The 22,013-nt window shown below is 34.6% G+C and overlaps 1 protein-coding gene across 1 annotated transcript; it reads left to right on the top strand.

Annotated features, from left to right (window-relative positions):
* Positions 1-18,261: 18,261 nt before the first annotated feature.
* LOC140013069 (large ribosomal subunit protein uL30w-like) lies at positions 18,262-21,271 on the top strand. The gene is made up of 7 exons (XM_072062099.1): positions 18,262-18,292; positions 19,363-19,541; positions 19,640-19,737; positions 19,827-19,884; positions 20,574-20,653; positions 20,741-20,843; positions 20,928-21,271. Exons 2-7 carry the CDS (start codon positions 19,365-19,367, stop codon positions 21,141-21,143), a joined length of 732 nt encoding a protein of 243 aa, XP_071918200.1. The 5' UTR covers positions 18,262-18,292; positions 19,363-19,364; the 3' UTR covers positions 21,144-21,271.
* The last annotated feature ends 742 nt before the right edge of the window (positions 21,272-22,013 follow it).

The following is a 22,013-nucleotide window of genomic DNA, read 5'->3' on the forward strand; positions in this document are numbered from 1 at the left end:
TTCACTTATTTCACAAATTTATTCCCATAATTTTTTGTTGACTGACAACTCTATGTACTATCTCAGTACGGGTAGAGTGTCGAGGGAGTGTTTGGATAGCACAAATATCCCAAATCATAATATTTTACTTACATCATAAATACATTTTTCAATCCACTATTTTACATTCTTAATCAGCTTTTTATCTCAGATACGTCACATCACAAAAAGTGCTACAGTAACTATTCCAAATAATATTTCAAATAATACCCTATCCAACCAAACCAGTTTCAAAAGACAAATCTTGAAAATTAGTTTGTCCAGATATATATTTCAAAAAAGGGACTGTCCGGCAGATCACCTACAAGTGAGTGTATCAGAGAGATAATTGACAAAGATAAGAGAAAATTGGTAAAATGGTTCAGCTCCAAATGGGCTAATTACTTAGAATATTAATAAAAAAGAAAAAAGAAAAATCGGATACTTTATTATTGTGATAGGAGTGTGATATCAATTCATTATCAGCCATGCGCCTGACACCAAAAAAAAAGATGCCAGGCTGCGGGGCTAACAGGGCCGGCAGCCAGTCAAAGAAACAAAAATGGAAAAGGCTCTCAGGAAACGTGTGTTTAGGAGCAGACTCTAGTTGGTGAAAATTTACTCTAGTAGCTAGCTAGCTAGTAGTAGTGGTATCTGGCGTGTGAAGAAATTTACCAGCTAAAACAAGCCATCCATTTTCAGCTAAGCAGCTAATTATCATTTATGATTTATCACTCCCTGACTGCCTTCTTCTGCTTCTGCTTGCTGCCTTCTCAGTTCTGACTTATCCCGTGCAGATACACCAGAGCCTCACAATCATTTTGCTTTGCTACAAAATATAACACAATAAGTATATAGTAGTAGTAATTAATATACTTAGAAATATTACATTATAATTAAGTTCTTAATATATAGCCAGAAGGAAAAAAAAAGAAAGAAAAAGAGAGCACTTAATTAGATAGCCAAAAAGTTCAGTCCGACATGTTAATTCAGATGGATGTTTCAGTTTAATCAAGGTTAGGGGTGAAATTCATGAAGTTTTCTTTGAGTAAACTGATTTCAATCTCCTGCCCACTATTATGCAGTATAAATTAGAACCCACATGAGTCCCATGATTGTCAAAGTTGGTTGTAAAAAGAGGGTAATTTGATCGCATTAATCTTGAATCTATAAGAACCATGAACGGAATAATGAGACATATCATGAAGCTTATCTACCGTACAACCAATTCAATTACTGGTGTGTGTGTGTATATATATCACTTGCAAATTACAAATCAACTTCAAGCTGTCTAGGAAATGAAAAGCCAGCTGGAAAATTTTTCACAAGAATGAATAATGCCGAGAACATGCTGCATGCATGCTTGTTTTTATTGTAGTCATGCCAAGGGGGTGGGGGCACGGGCCCCACTGTCCCTCCTTAAATTCCTATAACAGTTATATAATTTTGACGCCACTGGCCATTTGGTCCAGTGGTCATCACCACATAAGGTGATGCTGGAGGTCAGGGGATCAATCCCTGCCTCCCACAAATTTGCCACAATTTGTGGCGGTCTTAATTGACCTTCATCGATGGAGTCTGTACTCACATCGAACCCCCTCCCCTTCCCCTTAGACTAGGCTAGATTAGGTTATAGGACATCTATCGTTTCGACAAAAAAAAAATAAAATATAATTTTGACATAATTGTAAATGTGTCTCCAGAGATTTTTTAGAAAAAATATAAAAGAATAGGTCACAAAATTTATATTATTCACTTTCCTCCTCTGGTCTCCCATTTTTTCCCCAATAGGGCCAAGTACCAATCATATCAGTTTTTCTTTTTGGTCCCCACTCCCCAAGTTCCCTTTCCTCCTCTGGTCCCCATTTTTCCTTCTCAACTGACGACCCCTCTTTCTTCCTCCATTTGTACTTGTTGGTGAATTTTTTTTTTTGCTTAAAAAACATGTCGTCCAAATAAAGTTGCATTTTAGGCCGAAAAAAAAAAACTCACGATTAATTTGAATCTTCCCTAGCTAGCTCAATTTAGACTGCCTTATCTCTTATGGTTGCACCTGCAACAATTAAGGGTGAATTTAGGACACTCTCAAACATGAAACATGAGCATATTTTGTTTCCTTAGAGTGTTTAAACAAAAAAAAAATGAAAAAGTTGCTGTACCTTTTTTACAATTTAATTAGAAATGCAAAAAAAAAAGGGTAAGAAATTGTGTTCAAAGAAACTCAAAAAATTTTTGTTTCGAAATAATCTCTATCCAAGCACATAAATCATCAAAAACCACTTACATTTGATACTTTTGGGTGTGCAACAAATGCATTATTCATTTCTTAACATTACTTTGTTTGATTTGGATTTAGCATGTTGTGAATTGTTATCGTACAGTTTATTTATTAGTTATGAACAAAAAGCTCAAATGCTTTATGAGAAGTAACTTGTCCCCCCATAGGAAACTACTCGGATATGGTACTCCTATGGCCATCATAATTCTCGTCCTACGGTTTTAATTTGGCTTCCGGTTCTCTGATCTCTCCGCTGAGAATGGCCCTAAGTGGAAAAGTAAAAACTACAAGTCCATACTTTTTTATTTTTGTCAATATGATAGACTATTCTACATTAGGAGGAGGCAAAGGACCTGAAAAGATCCAAGAATAATTCAGAGAGAATTGAACTACCACCGGACTAAATGAATACACTACACACCCGTCTGAATTTATTAAGCAAAGCTACTTAACGTGACAATACCATTGCCTCCCATCCCATCAAATTTTAATATTTTGACGGTGACCACCAGCCAAAGACATGTGGTTTCTACAAGTCCATACACATCACTCCTTTTGCGTGTAAATACAAGCAACAAACCCCCAAAAGGTGTTTTGACAAAAAAAAAAAAAAAAAGAAACAAATGATGGAAATTAACTCAAATTAGTTACGTGTCAATTCCGAAACTACATGCTATATTCGATTAAAAAACCGTGCTTTCGCCACAAATATATTGGTTGATACACTACATTTGGAATTTAGTTATGGACAATAGTTTGTGATGAATCTTTCGTATAAAATGGACTTCTAAATATACTTAGATTTGCCATTTGCAATCTAGATTTCTTTTGATTCATCAACTTTCCAACTGAAGCCAATCTCTTTTCACATGTCGCTTAAGATATGACACTGATTGAGTTTACCATCCTAATTCTCGCTCTAGTCAAACTAGGGATATAAGATTTTAGATCACTTCTAAATTTGAATGTGCATTTAGCTAGTAGTGGACTTTATGACGACAACTGATAAAATCTTGAACTACGTAATTTACTCATTTAATAATGAAAGTTTTTGGATTCATACATTAGATTTTCCTAATGAGTGTGCTATAGTTATAGTTTTAACGTGCAAATAACATTTTTTTTTTATTGCATTTAGTTACTTTCCTCATCTAACTTTCTCTCCTCCAATGAGATTTTTCTATTGACAAGCCTTGGGTAGTGCACTTAATGTACATGTAATTTGCCATATAAAATGCACGTACTCAAATATTATTGTGTACAATGTAATTGTATATGCACGTACTCATATAAAATGCACGTACTCAAATATTAAGATTGAATGGATTGTTAGTAATTAATCTAAATTAATGTTATCTCTCAAATTTTATATGCTACGTCTGGAAACAGACGGAAGTCACTTCTACAGCCTGTAGTAGTATCATATTCTTTGATATTGATTGTTGATGTTGAATTACGGAGCTAAATGCTACATCTGAATTACATTGAACGTGTTATTTGTCTTAGAATGTTAATTGCTATGTATCATGTTTCATGGTTGAATTGTGATTGCTATGATCCTTTTGGATGGATGGGTTTACTTGAAACCTCATCGGGCATAAACTAATCACTTTAATTTGTTTTCCTTAACGGGGTTGGAACGTGGAACTTGGGAATAGTGAGTTCGAGAATTGAAATCCTTGCTTTAAATAAATTGCCATCCTTATCTCAGACTTATTGTTTTGAGGATTATATATACATGTATTTTATAATATAATCGAGATACTTCTTGTTTTGGTTGGGAACGTAAGATTGAATGGATTGTTAGTAATTAATCTAAATTAATGTTATCTCTCAAAATTAATATGAGTAAATGAGTTCTGACGCGATTCAGACAGACGACCCACTAAACCCTATTGAACGCCACAGAGGGAGATGCGATCGTTAGAGTGATAGTGACAAGGGTCAAATCTATCCAAACTTTTATACATGAAGAAAAAAAAAAAAAACTGTTCTCATGAAAATACTCTTGATTCCACCAAGTCCGTCTGGCAATTCACACAGACAGCGGTCATCTTTTAATTAATTCATCTGACACAAGGTGCAGCGGTCCGCTGTGAGCCAGCTGATGCTTGTTGTGGTGGACAATGGAGTACCAGGAATTTGTCACTTAGTATTAAGCATGTCAAGAATTGTGCAAACATTCCATCCAAAAAAAAAAAAGAAAAAAAGGAATTGCACGAAACATTAATTACCATTTGTTTTGATACCAGTGACCCAACACTCTCGCTCTTTACTACAGTACTATTTATTGACCGTGGACAACAAGAAAAGGTTAAGGATGGAGGATAATTACGTTGTCCTTGTGATTACACCACTTTAATGGATGGGACGGTTTAGGCTTAAGCTACTAAGCTAAATTTCCTATTATTAAACTTTCGAAGTGAAAGTTTTTTCATACAAGCCTGTTAATATGAAAGTGGAGTAATTTTGAAAAGTTATTTTATTTAAATTGTTTGTTGATATTGAAATAAAGTACTTGAGAATTTCTCGTGTATCAAAGTTTCAATTTGTAACGAGACTTTCTTTTTCTAACATTAGCTAGCATTGAAACGGTACAAAACAAAATGGGTAATCTCACACGAAAATTCAATTCTCCATTTCAATTTATGAGAAATTCCGAAATTGGATAAATTCTATTTGAGAAGAATCAAATGGCAAATATTCCTAATTTCACGAAAAATGTGCATATAAATTCTTATTGAAAAGTATCAAATCAAATGCTATAAGATATATAAGTTCTAACTTCAATTAATCCAACTTCGATTAATGCGTGTTTGCCCATAAATTAAATGTTTGAAAGTAAAATACCCGTAAAGAGCCGGTACTTTAAATGAGTAATGCGTGTTTGCCCATAAATTATACTCCTTAAAGTTTATTAATTGTTAATTAATTTATAATACTTTGTCATTCATTGGACATGTAACACAAAGGGCAAATCTGGTACAAAATTCTAATTTCACTCCCTAAAATAATATTTTAATCGTTTGGACTAAATTTGCAAAAGATTAGTAACTTCAAGGGAGGTTAGTGTAATTTTTCAAACTACAGGATAGGTCAGTGCAAATGCTAGAAACCTCAAGGGAGGTTTCTGCAATTATCCCTTTTATTTACCACAGCCAGGACTCTTGACTCTTGAGTCATGTGAGGATTTTGCTTTGGCTGGGGCTTGGTACGAGGACACTGGCATGGTGCAACTGTGCAAGGAATCCGTAGGCTGCTGTGTGATTGTGTGTGTCCTTCATTTTGATGGGACATTAATGAGACAGCTACTTTTGTGGGGTGGCAAGCAACCGAAAGAGTGCTAGTAGCTCTTGATTTGGTCTTCCTTTTTTTTTTTTTTTATATTGGATTTTTACTGTATACCAAAACCACAGAATAGTAATTTGTAGGAAATTCGTAGCTGTTGGTCTGGTCTTTTCTTTTTTTTTAAAAAAAATATATATTAAGTCGGTTAGGCATTCCAGTCCAAAACTCCAAATTGGTTTTGTGGTAAATTCTGTAGTGTATTCATCTAATCCAAAGACAGGTGTGGAAAGGTAAAAAATATGGCAAAGAAGCAGGCACGTGGAAAGGTAAAAAATATGGCACAGAAACTGACATGTACGGATGATGAAAGGAATATGTTTACAAAAGCAAGTGGTGACCTATAACAGGCACGGGCCGGTTTGGAAATGTTGCGTATGACAGAAGCTGAAAATTTATTGGGGTGTCACGGAATTAACATATATATAATGGGTTTAGAAATAAAACACCGAAGAGGAAGCGTAAGCAGTACTAAACACATCCATGCTTGGTTTTGAAACAACATATGGACATTATTGAATAACGAGTTGAGAGCCTTTAAAAAGTGAAACTTAAGAAAATAAATGTTTGAAATATTAAGTTTTTTAATTATGTAATCTATTTTGATTATCGTTGTTCTAATATATAGTCATTTGGAGGATTTCTAGAGCTGAAGTACTAAATTCTTTTTGGACTTTTAATAAATTTGAGTTATTTTTCTTTTGGTTTCACACTTTTCTAACAACTTTTATCTAACCTACTAAATTTGAATTATTGAAATTGATTTTAATTGTTATATTAGTAAAATATTAACATTTGTGGAAACTGGGTTCATGGGAAGACAGATTGTTGCCTGTTTCATATTTAATTGAATACAAATATCTCTACTTTACATAAAGCGTCCAAGACTGAGGAATAGTGGATTCCAATTGATTCTCCCGATTATGGGTATTACATCAACAAAATACTATCTATTTATGGGCATTTTACTCTGAATAATTACAATTATGTAAAATAAATAAATGTTTATAACTAAAATTGAAAAACTGTTACACTAATATTTTTGTGAAAGGTAAACTGATTGTCCTGTATTTAGCATAAACTGATTTTGAAAGTAAAAAACAAATTGCCCATAACATACTTGCTCTTTATAATTTTTTTTGCATTATATCAACAAAATACTAGCTATTTATGGACATTTTACTCTGAATCATTATATTTATGTAAAATACATAAATGTTTGTAACTAAAATTGAAAAAGTGTTACACTAATATTTTTACAAAAAGGAAACTAGTAAATTTTGTATTTAACAATTTTTAAATATGTGAAAGTAAAAACGTTTTTGCCCATAACATACCAGCTCTTTATGAGTTTTTTGCATTACATCAAAAAAATACTAACTATTTATGGATATTTTACTCTGAATCATTATATTTATATAAAATACATAAATGTTTGTAACTAAAATTGAAAAAGTGTTACACTAATATTTTTACAAAAAGGAAACTAGTAAATTTTGTATTTAACAATTTTTAAATATGTTAAAGTAAAAAAGTTTTTGCCCATAACATACCAACTCTTTATGAGTTTTTTGCATTACATCAACAAAATACTAACTATTTATGGGTATTTTACTCTGAATCATTATATTTATATAAAATACATAAAATGTTTGTAACTAAAATTGAAAAAGTATTATACTTATATTTTTACGAAAGGGAAACTGGTAGATTTTGTATTTAACAAAATTTAAATATGTGAAAGTAAAAAAGATTGCGCCCATAACATACCAGCTCTTTATGGATTTTTTGCATTAAATTAACAAAATACTAGCTATTTATGGGCATTTTATTCTGAATCACTACATTTTTGTAAAATAAATAAATGTTTGTAACTAAAATTGAAAAGGTGTTATACTTATATTTTTACGAAAGAGAAACTGGTAAAATTTGTATTTAACATAAATTAAATATGTTAAAACAACATTAAAGGTGATTTTATTAGTTATTTAATTTGTTGGTAAGAAACAAGGTTTTTTTTTTTTGCAAAATTTGTTCATTAGATTTTTTCAAATAATTAGGATATAAAGGTAAATTTTCACAATCTTTTATTAGCAATAGACCCCAATTTCTTCCTAAGCAGTGACGAAATCAAGATTTTTTCCTTGGAGGGGGGGCCAAAATGATTGACAAATAAAATTATTTTAATATGTTATATTCAAAATAATTTTCATCTATTTAAATATATGGCATCCTAAAATATCAAATATTAACTTTAATTATAAAGGTATGTCTATTTAATAAATATATAATATAGTCATAACAAAAATTAAGACAAGAAATAACATTTGATTAAATATTTTATAGGAAAAAATGCACTTTTCATCCTCAAAGTTTAGGTGGTTGGCCAATTTCATCCTCAAAGTTTCACCCCAAACATATTGCATCCTCAAAGTTTCTTAATTTTGGCCAATTAAGGACAATTGACGGGAAATGAAGAATTGATCGTTAGAACTAACGATTTTACCCAACAAAAAATGGGTAAAATTGAATAGAGCCATTTTTAACGGAACAATTGCAACGGACAAAAAGCTCAATTCTTTTCCTTCTTCGCTCTGCCTTTCTGCAACTCCAAAATGTTTTTGCCAATTTCTGGAGTTTTAACGACCGTTATACAACTTTCAAAACAAATAAATTCATTCTAAATTTTTATTTGGGATTATTTCATAAACCAAATCGTGGTCACTTTCCGTAAAGTATCACTTTCCCATAAAAGACTAGCTCTTTATGGCTTTTCTCCATTATAAGAACAGAGTACTTATTTTTTCATAATTAAATTTATTTATCGAATAATAAAAATAAATTCATTTTCTAATAAAAGACTAGCTCTTTATGGCTTTCCTCCATTATAAGAACAGAGTACCCATTTACTCATAAATAAATTTATTTATCAAATAAAATAAAAATAAATCTATTTTTCAATAAAAGACCAACTTTTTTATAGCTTTCCTCCATTATAAGAATAGAGTACCCATTTTTTCATAAATAAATTTATTTATCGGATAAAATAAAAATAAACCCGTTTTTTAATAAAAGATCAGCTCTTTATGACTTTTCTCCATTTTAAGAACAGAGTACCCATTTTTTCTCAGACAAATTTATTTATCAGATAAAATAAAAATAAACCCATTTTTTCAATAAAACATCAGCTCTTTATGACTTTCCTCTATTATAAGAATAGAGTACTCATTTTGAAGGCAAAAAGGAATTTGTTTATCGGATAAAATAAAAATAAACTCATTAATGTCAATATCGAGATATAGCAAAATGCTGGCCCACCTCTCAATGTGATTTTCAATGGGACTAGGAGGCATAAACCATGCTACGCACGGTGGGAAAAAGGATGGAGATGCCCAATTTAACAAAATAATTTATACTAATTCAAAATGGATAATTAATGAAATTTGTTTTTCTTGATGGAATTAGTTACAACTAAACCAAAAAAAAATATTAAACCAAAATTAGAGTAACCTTTCATTTAAGTATGTAATCATATAAAAAATAGTAAGTGTCATTCTCATTAAAGAATCAAAATATTATAAGACTCCATCTAAGTTGTCATCTGCCCTTGCTATTTCAAAGTTAGGTTGCATTATGATTTGATTTAATTACGAGTTCAATTAATTTCCTAATAATGTAGCTACTTAAAACTTATAAGCATCATTAGCGATTATATTTTACTATCTTTCCATGCTCTCATATCATTCCCAAAATTAGAAAAAAAAAAGGAAAAGTTAAAGAGGAGAGTTGATAGAGCTATGAGCAGGAAAATGCAAAATAGTAAGGGCCAAAGTGAGTAAGAAAATAAATGAAACTGACTCTATATTATTGATAGAAACAAAATACTTCATCCCATTTGACCTTAAACAAAGGTATAACAACCGTATAATCAATGTTTCAATTCATATCAACCTACAATAAGTTTCCTCACTTATCAACCTACAAATTGCATACAACAAATCTTAAACCTGAATAACATCCACCATACTCATGGTTAACTAAGTACTATGGCTGATATCAAAGCACGTACATAAATAAGATAATATCACATTTGTGAAACACTATAGCTGGGCCTTGCTTAAAAGAAGTAATAACAACCAGGAATTGCCGAGAATCCAGCCAAGCAAACTTATTGAAATGTTTGACAGCAATTTAAGAGCCGTCATCTTCAAGCTGCCCTTTGTAGACAAACATCGGGAGCTTTATCTCCATGTTCTGATACAATGTATTCAACTGAGAATCCTGTAGTCGCCACCTTCAGCTCATGTAAACTGCATTCTTTAAATGATGGCAGTTTCATAGTCTCATTTTCTTCACATTGCTCTAAAACCCCAGAAGAAAAAAATCAGAAAAGGGAAACAAATATTACATTTTTATACATTTAACAGAGTTTTAAGAATTACCAAAATCAGAGGAATAAGCAATGTTGGATTTGAGGTTAGAAGGCCACCAGCAAAAGTCTAATTTAGAGCAGTGAGCTCCCACTGGAATGAAGACGAATAATACTGAAAAATGAATCTGGCAATCAGGTCAAGAAAACAGACATAAAGAAATATCACAAATGGATAGAACTAAATCATAGGGACATAAAATGTAACACAAAAATTTTCACGGAGCAAGTCAATTCAAGAACCATTGCAGCAAAAAACTTGTAAAAAAAATGTGCAAAGAAGTCACATACGATCAAAACACAAGGACAAAACACGAGAAGCAAAGGACAGGGTTAATCCAAAAAAAAAAGCAAAAAATATTATGCTTCTGCAGAAATCTTGCAGAGGCTATTTCAGAACTTCAAGGAACAAGCAAGGAAAGAGCAGAAAATCATCACCTATTCCATTCCGCCAGATTGTGTGCCCATATGTCTTTTTCACAAGTAAGTTGAGCAAGTTCTTTCTGTTGAGTAAAAGTAAGGTAAATAAATTACACGGACAATCTGTTCCACAATCAAAATAGGCAAACTACAGCTAAATGGTCATTCATAGCCACATAACCTTTGAAATCCTTATTGAATCCTTATTGAATTGTATGTGCATAAATTACAAGTAAATCATGACGAATTCATGCTTGAAATCATGAACCATCACCACAGAAAGTAAAAATAATAATGAAGCAAAAACCTGAGAATAAAAACGTATTTGAAGGAAAGCATGGGAAAAATATATTTCAGAGAAAATACTAATTCGGCAACTTCTAAGGTAGAGATGATACTAGAAAGAGGCATGTCACATCAGGAAATGCACATTTTACATGGCCACAGATGCAGCTTCTCCAACCCAATAAGCCGTAACAATCGTAAACCTGATTCCAGTTGGTCTAATAAAATCAGGAGCACGTATAACATAGCACAACAATTCCTTTCCATCAAGAGCATCAGCAACCCGAAGGTTTAGGCTAACGCCCTGCTACACTGACAAAGTATAGCCCAAATGTGTAACAGAATTGAAAAGTTGATAATGCAACAGTAAGTATCCAAATTCGGTTTTAAAAAAAATTTATGCTGGCAACAGATAAGGCAATTAGGTGCGGTGGCTTAACTACAAAAGGCAATTAATATATAATTTTTAGAGTCAAAACAAAAAAATAATACATAACCTCACACCGATCCCAAGAAGCAAAGCTCTAACTGAAGCGGTACGTATAAATAGCAACATAGCAACTCTAGGCTAAAAGCACAGAGCAAAACAGCAACACAGCACAAAACAGCTTCAATATCTCGAGGCAGACGCCATAGGGTTTTTTTAAGAACCACAGAAGCAAAGCAAGCATAAAGAGATGCTTAACGCATAATAAGTTCAAAAAGTTACAACTTACTATGCAATAAAGGAAGGCAATATTTACCTCAGCTCTATATCTCAAGCCCTCCACAGCATTCTTAGTGAGCAATGGAAATGGAGCTATAAAATTGGAGTCCACGTTATCACTTTCACCGATGAAGGATTTAATACCTTCAAACATGTCATTCTGCTCAGAGGACACCTACTCAAGATCAAGTAAGAGGGCGATAAGAAACATATAAGAAAATGATCAAAATAATTTTAAATGCATTACCATAATCACTTTAATCATATTAGGGGAGACATTATTCATGTGCTAACATATATTAGGAATTCTGATATAAAAAAGAACAGCAAAAAATAGGGGCAAAACCTATAGCACAATCTAATATTTGAAATAAAAAACAAAAGGCGTATTTCAATATGCAATAAACACAAAGAAAAAACTGAAAACCAAAACCATGATTACGAAGGATGACAGAACTTCTACAACATGGATATATATGAGCCAATAATTTACCGAAGATTCTAGTCAATATTCAAGCAATCCTACTGTTCATCAATTCTGCTTGCAAAAAAATGAAGATCAACCAAATTCAATCTGGAAGTCAGGGTATAAATTCAGTTACAAAGTAATTCCAATTTAGTCTTTAGAAAATTACCAGAGAGACAGATGCACCAGTGTTATACGCTCTTCCAGTACGACCAATTCGATGTACATATCCCGCAGCACTTTGAAGCATCTCAAAATTTATGACCTGCAAGAAAGAAAAGAATCAATACAAGTCAATTATCAAACTGACAACCTCATCAGCCACAGACACGTAGATGATACGCAAAGCAATTCCTGTATGGAAGAAAGCTCAAGGATAAGATAAACAACATACATGGAAAAGCTCAAAATTTTCACTCAATATAGTAACATACTAATTACTAATCGTGCAACCATCCACTTTGATTGTAATAAGAAGATTAAGTAGATATATGTTGTTTGAGTATCTCCAAATATATAATAACCTATGCATAATGATACCTGCGCTTATCGAAAAAATTACACAGCAAAGTAAAGATATTGTAACAAAGAATAAGATACTGCAAGACGACGGCTAGAATGTGGTGCAAAAAATTAAAAAAAAAAAATCAAGTGTCAAGAAAAAATGTATTTTAGAAAAGCAGCCAACCGTGTGAACATTACAACACCAAACTCTGCATCAAAGGCTAAGCCCCAAAACAGCACAAATGCAGCCTAAGCGTTACAGACGCGCAAGAGTCCAGAGCATCAAATAGCAGATGCGAACAAGGGAGAGAGAGACAAAGAAAAGCCTTTAAAAGATAATAAGAGTCCCATTTTTTTGGACACCGAAGGCATAGAGTTTTCCAATAACACAGGCGAAACAGCAGATTAATTGACAACATTCTAGATTAGAATCAAAGCCAATTTTAATTTGATATGAAGTGGGAATACCTGCTCCTAGGATTTTCTACCTTTTTTATTTTGAACTATATTTCTCTTTTAAATAATGATAAAATTTGGGTAATCATTTGCAACCCCAAAAAAAATGGCGTGATTTATTAGCTCAATGGATCCACCAACTCTATAAGCAGTCATACGAAAATCTTCTCTTCCATTAAGTTCGTAAATAACAAAATTACCTCGGTTTCGACGCACAAACTCCTAACCTCTTGTAATTAATCACATTGCTAACCATAGCCATTTTTCTTTCAAACAAAATTCATCAGAATTCTGAAGTCATTTTAACACCGTTTTTTGAAGTTAAGAATTATCTCAACCCAAAAAAACAAAAAGAAAAAACTTTGGACCATTTTTTTATATTCTTTTTCATTAAGGTCACGTATTAGTAATAGAATTGTAATAACGTGAGCATAATAAAAGAACAAAATCAAAATTATAAGTCAAGAGCAGCTGAAAACAGTAAATTCAATCCCAAAAATAATAATAGTATACATTCCATATGACCAAATTAAAATTAAAATGACAGACTTTAGCTGCAGAAAATAACTATATAAACTAAAATCAAGTAAAAGTAATCAATCCCCACAAAATTTTTACCAAAAAAATAAAGGAAATACAGGCCAGACTATAAAGACAACCGGATTTCATCACTTATCAGGAAGTTTCATCACCCCATCAAGAACGTCGCCTATGGTTGGCACAGAACCGGCTGCACTGACCCAACATCAATTCATTCCAGTATCATGTTTCTGTGGCTCAGGCCAGCATTGGATTTTATCTCCACTGGGAAAATTAAAAATCCAATCTCCAATCGTCACGTTTTAAACCATATTTGATCTTAAATTAATCAGGAAAACAGTAGTATTGGTTGAACATGCTAACAACCTCGGCTACTCCATGGAACACTTGCTATTATCCCATCCCTAAACGTTTCTACCTTCAAAATCTCCATTTTTCGAGCAATGCTTATTCCCTCTATTCCCCAGAAACGTTATTCACCAGGACCCCTCTGACACTTACAGCAACAAATAGTTGCAGCAAAGAACAGGAAAGGAGAAAAAGCCCAAAAAACCCCCAGTACCCATGTCAGAAAAAAACTCATTTTCACAAAGTTGTTACTCTTCCATTGAAACTCAGAGAACCCAGAAAAGAGAATATCTAGAAACAGCATATAGTGATTTAGAGATCCACTCGGGTATTTTTACAAACATGTGGTGGGTAGATTTGAAAGCTGCATTAGGGCAGAGAATTAACATGGAGGGTATTGCTTCTTCTGTTGGGATTGTGGCTAAAGATAAGCATTTGAAGAAGAAGAAGAAGAAAACTTAGAGCTATAAGTAGTAATTGGAGAAGTAAAACGGTTCAAGTGGTCGGGTTGGTTATAAGAATCGGACCTTTTCTTGGGCAGCGAGGGTGAGTTTGTCGGAAGCGTCAGAAAGGGAGGCATCGAGGGACTGAAGGTCGGCGATGATGGCGTCCTTCTCGGTGAGCTTGTGACGGAGAATAGACGCCTCTGGTTCGAGGAAAAATAGCAACTCTAGGCTAAAAAATGCAGAGAGAGGCACAACGAAGCACGATCCAAACGGCGGAGGAGGAGGTGATCCAAACGGGTGGCAAGATCGAACCTTTCCCGAGAGCAAAACAAGAGCCAGTTGAAAAAAGAAATAAAGAAAAAAAAAATACAGGGGAAGCTAACAGAGAAGACCGCACCTCAACATAAAGGAAGAACAATGAAACTTACAACGGAGGAGGAGGAGGAAAATCGAACGCACCGCAGCTGATCTGGACGACTGAGACCCAGTGAAACGCGAGGGACAGAGGTTCGATGGTCCTTGCGCGTCTGGAGAAGGGGAACAAAGAACAAAAACATCAGTTCCAGGCTAAAGATTCACGCAGAAAGCTAATGGGAAAAATTGCACCTCACCGGAAAAGAAGAAAAGAAAGAAGAAGAAAACTCACAACGGAGGAAGAGGAGGAGAGCCAAATGCCTGGAACACAGCAACCCAAAGAACGCGAGAGACCGAGGCTCGCTGATACCTGCGTGGTTAGAAGATAACCGGTTAGCTCAACAGGCTCTCGTACCAAGGCTCAGAATAGTCGGATAAGCAACAGAGCAACATTGCCCAAAGAAAGAGAGAGAGAGAAGACAGTGGGAAGAAGAGGCAGACAACGCAGCAGAAGGCACATGGGGTTTCGGCAGAGGAGAAGAGGCGCGCAATGCGCGAAGAAAACAACGTCTCAATCACATGCGCGGCACGTGAGAGGACGACGAAAAACTCCAGGTCATCAGAGCTCTTCGCTCTTTATCTACTTATGTTGATAAGATTTGCACAGTACATATAGCAAATTGTCATAGCCCCTGTTCCTTCACATGTGTGTAAAGGCGGTAATTGTCATGGCCTGTTACTCGAGATTCTAGATTATTTAATTAATTTCCTAACGCTAGCGATGTACAGTGCTCAAATAAGATTATTTTCTTCTTGGGACCTTCTATTTTTTTTTTTCATTATGTGGGAGTTAGAATTAATTCCTATTTATCTACTTCTATCTTTGTGGGGAGGAAAGAAACTTCCGTACTCGGGACAGACTCACTTAAGATTCGGACAGCAGATATGGTGACTGTCCAGAGAAGGGATGGGAGATTAAGACTGCAGATATGGTTCCTGGGACAAAGAAGGTCCTTAAGAAATGGGTTGCTGCCATTCTGGAACCAGTGGAAGAAAGTTTAGCAGAGGAGAATGGTGATGTATTAAAAGAAAATGAAGAGAACCCTTCAGATGCAAAGGACCTTTCCGCAATTGTTGTGCCAAAACTTCCCTTCTCTTATGGCATGACGTATCTTCCAATATGGAAGTCTTTTAAAGAGCATATATTAGATCAAAAGGGTTTTTTTTTTTGGTTGTTTGTCGAATTTTATGTATTTATTCATTTCTTTTAAGTATGAGCATTGAAAAAGGTCTCCAGTAATTAACATAACTTGACTGTTGCTAAATAAGCAAGTGCTTAATTGACAATCTATCTTTTGCTATCAGTGGAACATGTAAGCTTATGGATGCATTGTGTACTTTGGTAGCCTAATTTGTACAGCCAGGGCAATTCTCCGTACTCTTGTCTTGATCTATATTCTGAGTTCATTTGACTTTAGAATATCAAAAAAAAAAAAAATCATGACAATGACTCTTCTAATCCATTTTTGACGTACATCTACTTCCCAATTCCTAATAATGACAACATATTTCCATAATACAGTGCACACTCTTTGTTCTTGGCTTTTCAGTGCAGAAGAAAGGTTTTGATTTTCTACTTCTCATTCTATTCTGGAGCACGATGATGAAAATGATTATAAAATAAACTCAAGTATATTGATCATTTGGGATGGCTATTACGTGTATTCAAGTCTGTTTGTGTTACAAAAGTTTTTGGAAAATAGTCTTCCTCTTGAAACCTATTATTGGTTCTAAAAATACTAAAGGTGATCAATATTGCTAGTTGACCCCAAAAAAATGATAAAAGAGGATAGTCAATTTGGCGTGTAAAAAGAGGATAATCATTCATATCCCCAGCCAACACCCAATTCTTTCCCCATAAAACCTTCCTTTTTGTGATGATTTTCCATTGTTTTCCTCTTACTGCCTTATTACTACTGGCATAACCGCATATGAGCCACCACTGAGCCTTCCCATATGTCCCTTTGATCTGCAATTCTATAGTAAAATCAGTAAATAAAACTTTTCCTATTGAAAGCTCTTTCTTCCACATAACTGTCAACCTCCTGATTTACCAATTGGGTCCACAACAAAAAGCTTATCATACCTCAGTTTCATCATTACTTTGTTCATAAAGCATTTCTTATTTTTAGTTTCTGACAGAACACCACCTCTGGAGAGTGGAGATTTATAATCTCCTTGAATTGGGGAACTGTCAAGGGGCTCCCAGCACCTCGACAGTTCCACACCAGAGCCTTCATAAAGATCTTGGAGCCCCATTTAGGTTGGGCTCCACCACCTTCAGCATTGTAATTTCTTCAAATTCCATAGCCATTATTTCACCCCTTTTCTGTCCGCCTTCCAACACCTCATCATTTTCCTTCCTAGCGTTACCAGCTTGCTTCCTCTTAGTAATTCTTTTTTGGAGATCCACTCCAGTATTCTGCTCACTGAGAGGCTTCCTTTTGCCTATCTCTTGAATCAACCTTCTCCACCCTTTACTCGCCTTGTATTTACCTGCGAGCTGTTGCCTTCCAGTCTTAATGTTCTTGAGACCTTCAGTTTCAACCTTAACCTCTGTCAGTTCACTTCCCTTACTATTTCCTTTCATACTGCTATCAATCCACATCAAATCACAATCCTCTAAACCCCTCTCCCCCTCAACAGCAATATCTTGTACCACTCCCTCTAGGTTCCTCATATTCACACCTTTCCTCAGTAACCCATTTTTACTCCAAGAATCCTTATCCTGCAGTTCATCACACTTTTCCCCCACTCCCTCGCCCTCAGAACCTGTTTGTTGCATAATTTCTCCCCCAAATTTCCTATTCAGCACCTCAAGCTCCTTGAAAGTCCCCTCCTTCTCCCTAGATATATTATCCTTTAAAACCTTATCCCTTCCATCAGATTGCCAAGTCAGCAGTAACTGCTTGTTACCTTCCTTCATTTCCTTTACTATGCCCTGTTCCTCTCTATCATTTGATTCAGAGAATCCAGAGCTATTAAATCTCTTCCCTGGACTTCTGGATGAGCTAGCTGTAATTGATCGGTTCTTTTTGACAAACTCCAGAGACTTCAGCAGATGAAATATATCAATAACACTCCGTGTAGGCATTATCAACAATGAACAAAACAAAACAAATCATAGTTCCGAGTGAATTTTTTGGTACAATAGAAATCTTGATATGGGTAAATGTTTTATATTTTTCGCAAAAAAATTCACTATAATTTACTTTGTTCTGTTAACTATGATACTTCAAATTAAAGCAGCAAATACAAAGTAGCCGTAATATATTGTATTTTTGTCCGATTCTTTTTTGTTCATTTTTTGATTACATATATTAATATTATATTTACAAAAAAAATATAGATTTAGTGAGCTGAATCAACTCAATTTTCTCAACTTCTAGTACGATTAGGGGTGACAATCGGGTCCAAATCGGAGTGACAGGTCGGGTTGAGACCTGAGTATAACAGAAAACCCACTGATCTGAACTTGATCCACCAAGCCGAAACAAGTCAAGATACTTGACACGAACTCGAAAAGTTCTAATTGACGGGGCGACCTGACCCAAAACTTAATTTTAATTTATTAATTTATCACTGTAATTTCTAATAAAACCAATTTCGGCGGATTTTTGGGCTTGGCACTTTGCTGGTAAATTCATATTCTCATACCATAAATCTCATACCATAATTCATATTCGAAACAGGAAAGAAATCTCAGAGAAAAATATCTAACAAGTGCTGCGGATATTTGGGCTTGGCACATTGCTGGTAAATTCATATTCTCATACCATAAATTGTTATTTTTATCAATCTATTGAAGCTTTTGCAGTATAAAGCAATATTTTAGTAGTCTTACTTATATGCATAAAAGAAATCTACTGCCAATTTTTTGAAAGATGGGATTTTCCAGTATATGCTTTTTATATGAGGCTGAATTTTCTTGGTGAGTTAATCCAATTATATGGCTCATGGTTGCTCTTTTAGATGCTAGAAATATCGGTAGGGATTTAGATCTTTAAGAAGCAAAAATAGGGAAAGCATGCTTTCTCCCCCTTTAAAAACTGTCTCTGAAAAATATTTGACAGAGCGGAATGGATTTTGTGGTTTTGGATGACTATTCTATATGGGATGAGAACTAGAGCAGGGAATTCAGTTGGAGCAATATATTGAGTTTTGAGCATGATTGTCATGTGGGATTTGATTATTGGTTTTTCCTGCTGATCAGGTTTTATAGTTATAGTTTTGACAAAATGGTTATTACCTTTTGATACTATAGGTGATTAGCTGATTAGTCTTACATCTGATTTTTCTGTTCTTTTAGCATAGGTAATTGTGTAGAATGCACGTTGAATTTGTCACCATTTGATAATAATAACAATTGGATTGGTGAGAAACAGGGTCTGGTGATTGTTGTTGTGGGAAATGCAACATCTGCATTTCGTTTAAAACCTGACCCTGTTTTCCTTCTCGTTCCAATTGGTTAAAGTATTATGAAATCTCTTAGTGCTGTACCTGAGATTGAATATAGTAAGACTTTGTTGCTTCATTAACTCACAGTGATTGAACACGTCTTTCGTTGATAATTTAGATCACCTAGCACCAGTTTTTTGTTCAAGAAATATGTTCTCTCAATTGGGTTATGCTTGTAAATTATTTAACTTCAATTTAGGAAAATATTTGTCATCCTTCTTTATGTGATTCTGGCTCATGTGTACACAGAGATGGCTGAAGAACAAGCAAAGGTGGTCCCAGAGTCAGTTCTGAAGAAGCAGAAGAGAAATGAAGAATGGGCCTTGGCCAAGAAGCAGGAACTTGATGCTGCTAAGAAGAAGAATCTTGCTAATCGCAAGCTCATCTACAACAGAGCAAAGCAATATGCTAAGGAGTACGAGGAGCAGGTGACTGCTTATTTTAGCTTATAGTCATGTTTAAACTTCTACAGCTGATTCTTGGGAAGTATTGACATCAATCAAAAAACGTATGATTTGTGATGTAGCAAAAGGAGCTCATCAAATTGAAGCGTGAGGCAAGGTTGAAAGGAGGTTTCTATGTCAACCCAGAAGCTAAGCTGCTCTTTATTGTGCGCATCCGAGGGTATGTCATAAAGAATCTTTTTAACTGGTGATCAAGGTTGCTTAGTTTGCTTATACATGGGTAACAGTTCATGTACTTGGTTTTTTCAGTATCAATGCCATGCATCCAAGGACCAAGAAGATATTGCAGCTTTTACGTCTAAGACAGGTGATTCCCATGTTTAGATTTTCTGACTAGGAGTAATGTTCTTTTTACCAATTGTAGACTGAGTTGTAAGATCATACTACTTCTTGGAGTATTTTGACGGTTAACATCTGTTATTTTGTTCCACTGCCTGACTGATGGAGATCCTTCTATGCTCACGCATCTTCCCTTACAGTCATGTTAGCTGGTTATAGGTGGGAGGCTTGAAGGTGTCTTAGTTTTGTATCAGTTTAATTGCATTTGAACTTCATTGAAGTTTAATCACCTGAATTCGGATTTAGTGGGAGAGAGTTTTTTATGGGGAATTTGTCAGCTCATTTGGTTAAGATTGCTATCAACTTCTTTTTTCCTACTAACGGTCTCTTGATTTCAAATAGCATATTATAAGCTTTATAGGTCTATTGTTGTTACCTTAATTTGTCAAGGTTTTGTATGTGATAATTGTTATGATGATGACACCATTATAGTCCAATACTATTAAACACTGATAAGAAGTAGAGGATGTGTTTGAGAAATGACTGTGCAAAGGGTGAATAGATGGGATGTTTATGCCTGTGCATGTCCATGCATATGTCATAGATGAATTTCTCTATTTAGTTTCTTCTCTTTGTTCTATTGAGCTAAGTACATGATCCTTTTATCTATTCTCCTTGCTTTTAATGTTTCTTTTTTAATGTTTTCTTCAATTGCAGATATTCAATGGTGTATTCTTAAAGGTTAACAAGGCAACACTCAACATGCTTCACCGAGTTGAGCCATATGTGGCATATGGGTGAGGACCTGATTGATAGTATCCTTTGTTGAGCTCTTTGTTGTTCTGAGAGCATTTGACATTAAAATTGCTTTTCCCTGTTCTCAGGTACCCCAATTTGAAGACTCTTAAGGAACTGATTTACAAGAGGGGTTACGGGAAGGCAAACAAGCAGAGGATCGCATTGACTGACAACTCAATCATTGAACAGGTATTTTCTTGCTAGAATTGCGACTTCTTGAGTTACATTATGTTGATTTACTGAGCTTTTATCACATTTGCCTTTACCTGACAGACTCTGGGCAAGCATGGTATTATCTGCATTGAAGACCTTGTTCATGAGATCATGACAGTTGGACCTCATTTCAAGGAGGCTAACAATTTCCTCTGGCCATTCAAGCTTAAGGCTCCTCTTGGTGGCTTGAAGAAGAAGAGAAATCACTATGTTGAGGGAGGAGATGCTGGAAACCGTGAAGTAATTATCAATGAACTTATCAGGAGAATGAACTAGATTTCTATTAAATGGTGCCTTTTTGCAATTTTGGAGGTTCTGCGATAGTGAACTCTTTAAGTTTCTTGGTGATTCCTTTTTCAGACATGCAGTTACGCATTATGTTCAGAACAAAATTCTACATTTTATCCGCTGGACTTAGCATATTCAAGTAACTTATTCCATATTTTCTGCTAGCGTATTATGATTCGGTTTCTAGGCTATTTCCGTTTGTGAGCCACATTTGTCTTACAGGCTGTGTCAGGTGGTTGCTGTATTATGCTTTCTGCAAGTATTTTTCTCTATGAAATTTACTTCGTGTTGGCTTTAGTCATATGCATGATTCTTTCTGCTCGACTGTTTTTGCTAGGAATTTTGTTGTTTCATATTTTGTAACCTTGTTTGCCAGTCATCTTTTCTGCTCTCTCTTAGCTCCGTGGCACTCTGGAATCCCTGAGAATGGCTTTTGGCATTTAATTGTCAAATTGTTGATTTAATATCGAGTGCATTTTGCAATTTAAGGACCAGTGAAAGTGTTCCAAGACAAATTGCTTTCTTTCTCTGTTTTTCTTGGAAATGAGACTGATTTCTATCATTAAAGAGTTATATACTGGATCACTAACCTTGGTTCACCTAGGGAAGAGGCTACAAGGAAAAGGAAAATTGAAGGGGTCAAATCATTTTGATTGATTTCCCAAAGTTCATCCTTGCAAGGATAATAACAATAGAGAAAGGTTTAGGGTCAACATGGAAATGGTGTTGAATTGCATCACCAGTACTATGACTAAGGCAGCACTCTTTTCAACTTTTATTTTGGTCTTTTCATATCTTTTATTGAAAGACATGTCCGCTAACATTCTGGATAAGTCATAAATACTGGTATACAGAATA

This window comes from Coffea arabica, chromosome 8e (genome assembly GCF_036785885.1).
Source record: "Coffea arabica cultivar ET-39 chromosome 8e, Coffea Arabica ET-39 HiFi, whole genome shotgun sequence".
Classification (NCBI taxonomy): domain Eukaryota; kingdom Viridiplantae; phylum Streptophyta; class Magnoliopsida; order Gentianales; family Rubiaceae; genus Coffea; species Coffea arabica.

Bases quoted from the DNA above. Each gene is read 5' to 3' on its own strand.
- LOC140013069 (XM_072062099.1), top strand. From the start codon at position 19,365: ATGGCTGAAGAACAAGCAAAGGTGGTCCCAGAGTCAGTTCTGAAGAAG. The intron at 19,738-19,826 runs GTATGTCATAAA...TGGTTTTTTCAG, and splicing joins TTTATTGTGCGCATCCGAGG to TATCAATGCCATGCATCCAA. The intron at 20,844-20,927 runs GTATTTTCTTGC...TTTACCTGACAG, and splicing joins ACAACTCAATCATTGAACAG to ACTCTGGGCAAGCATGGTAT.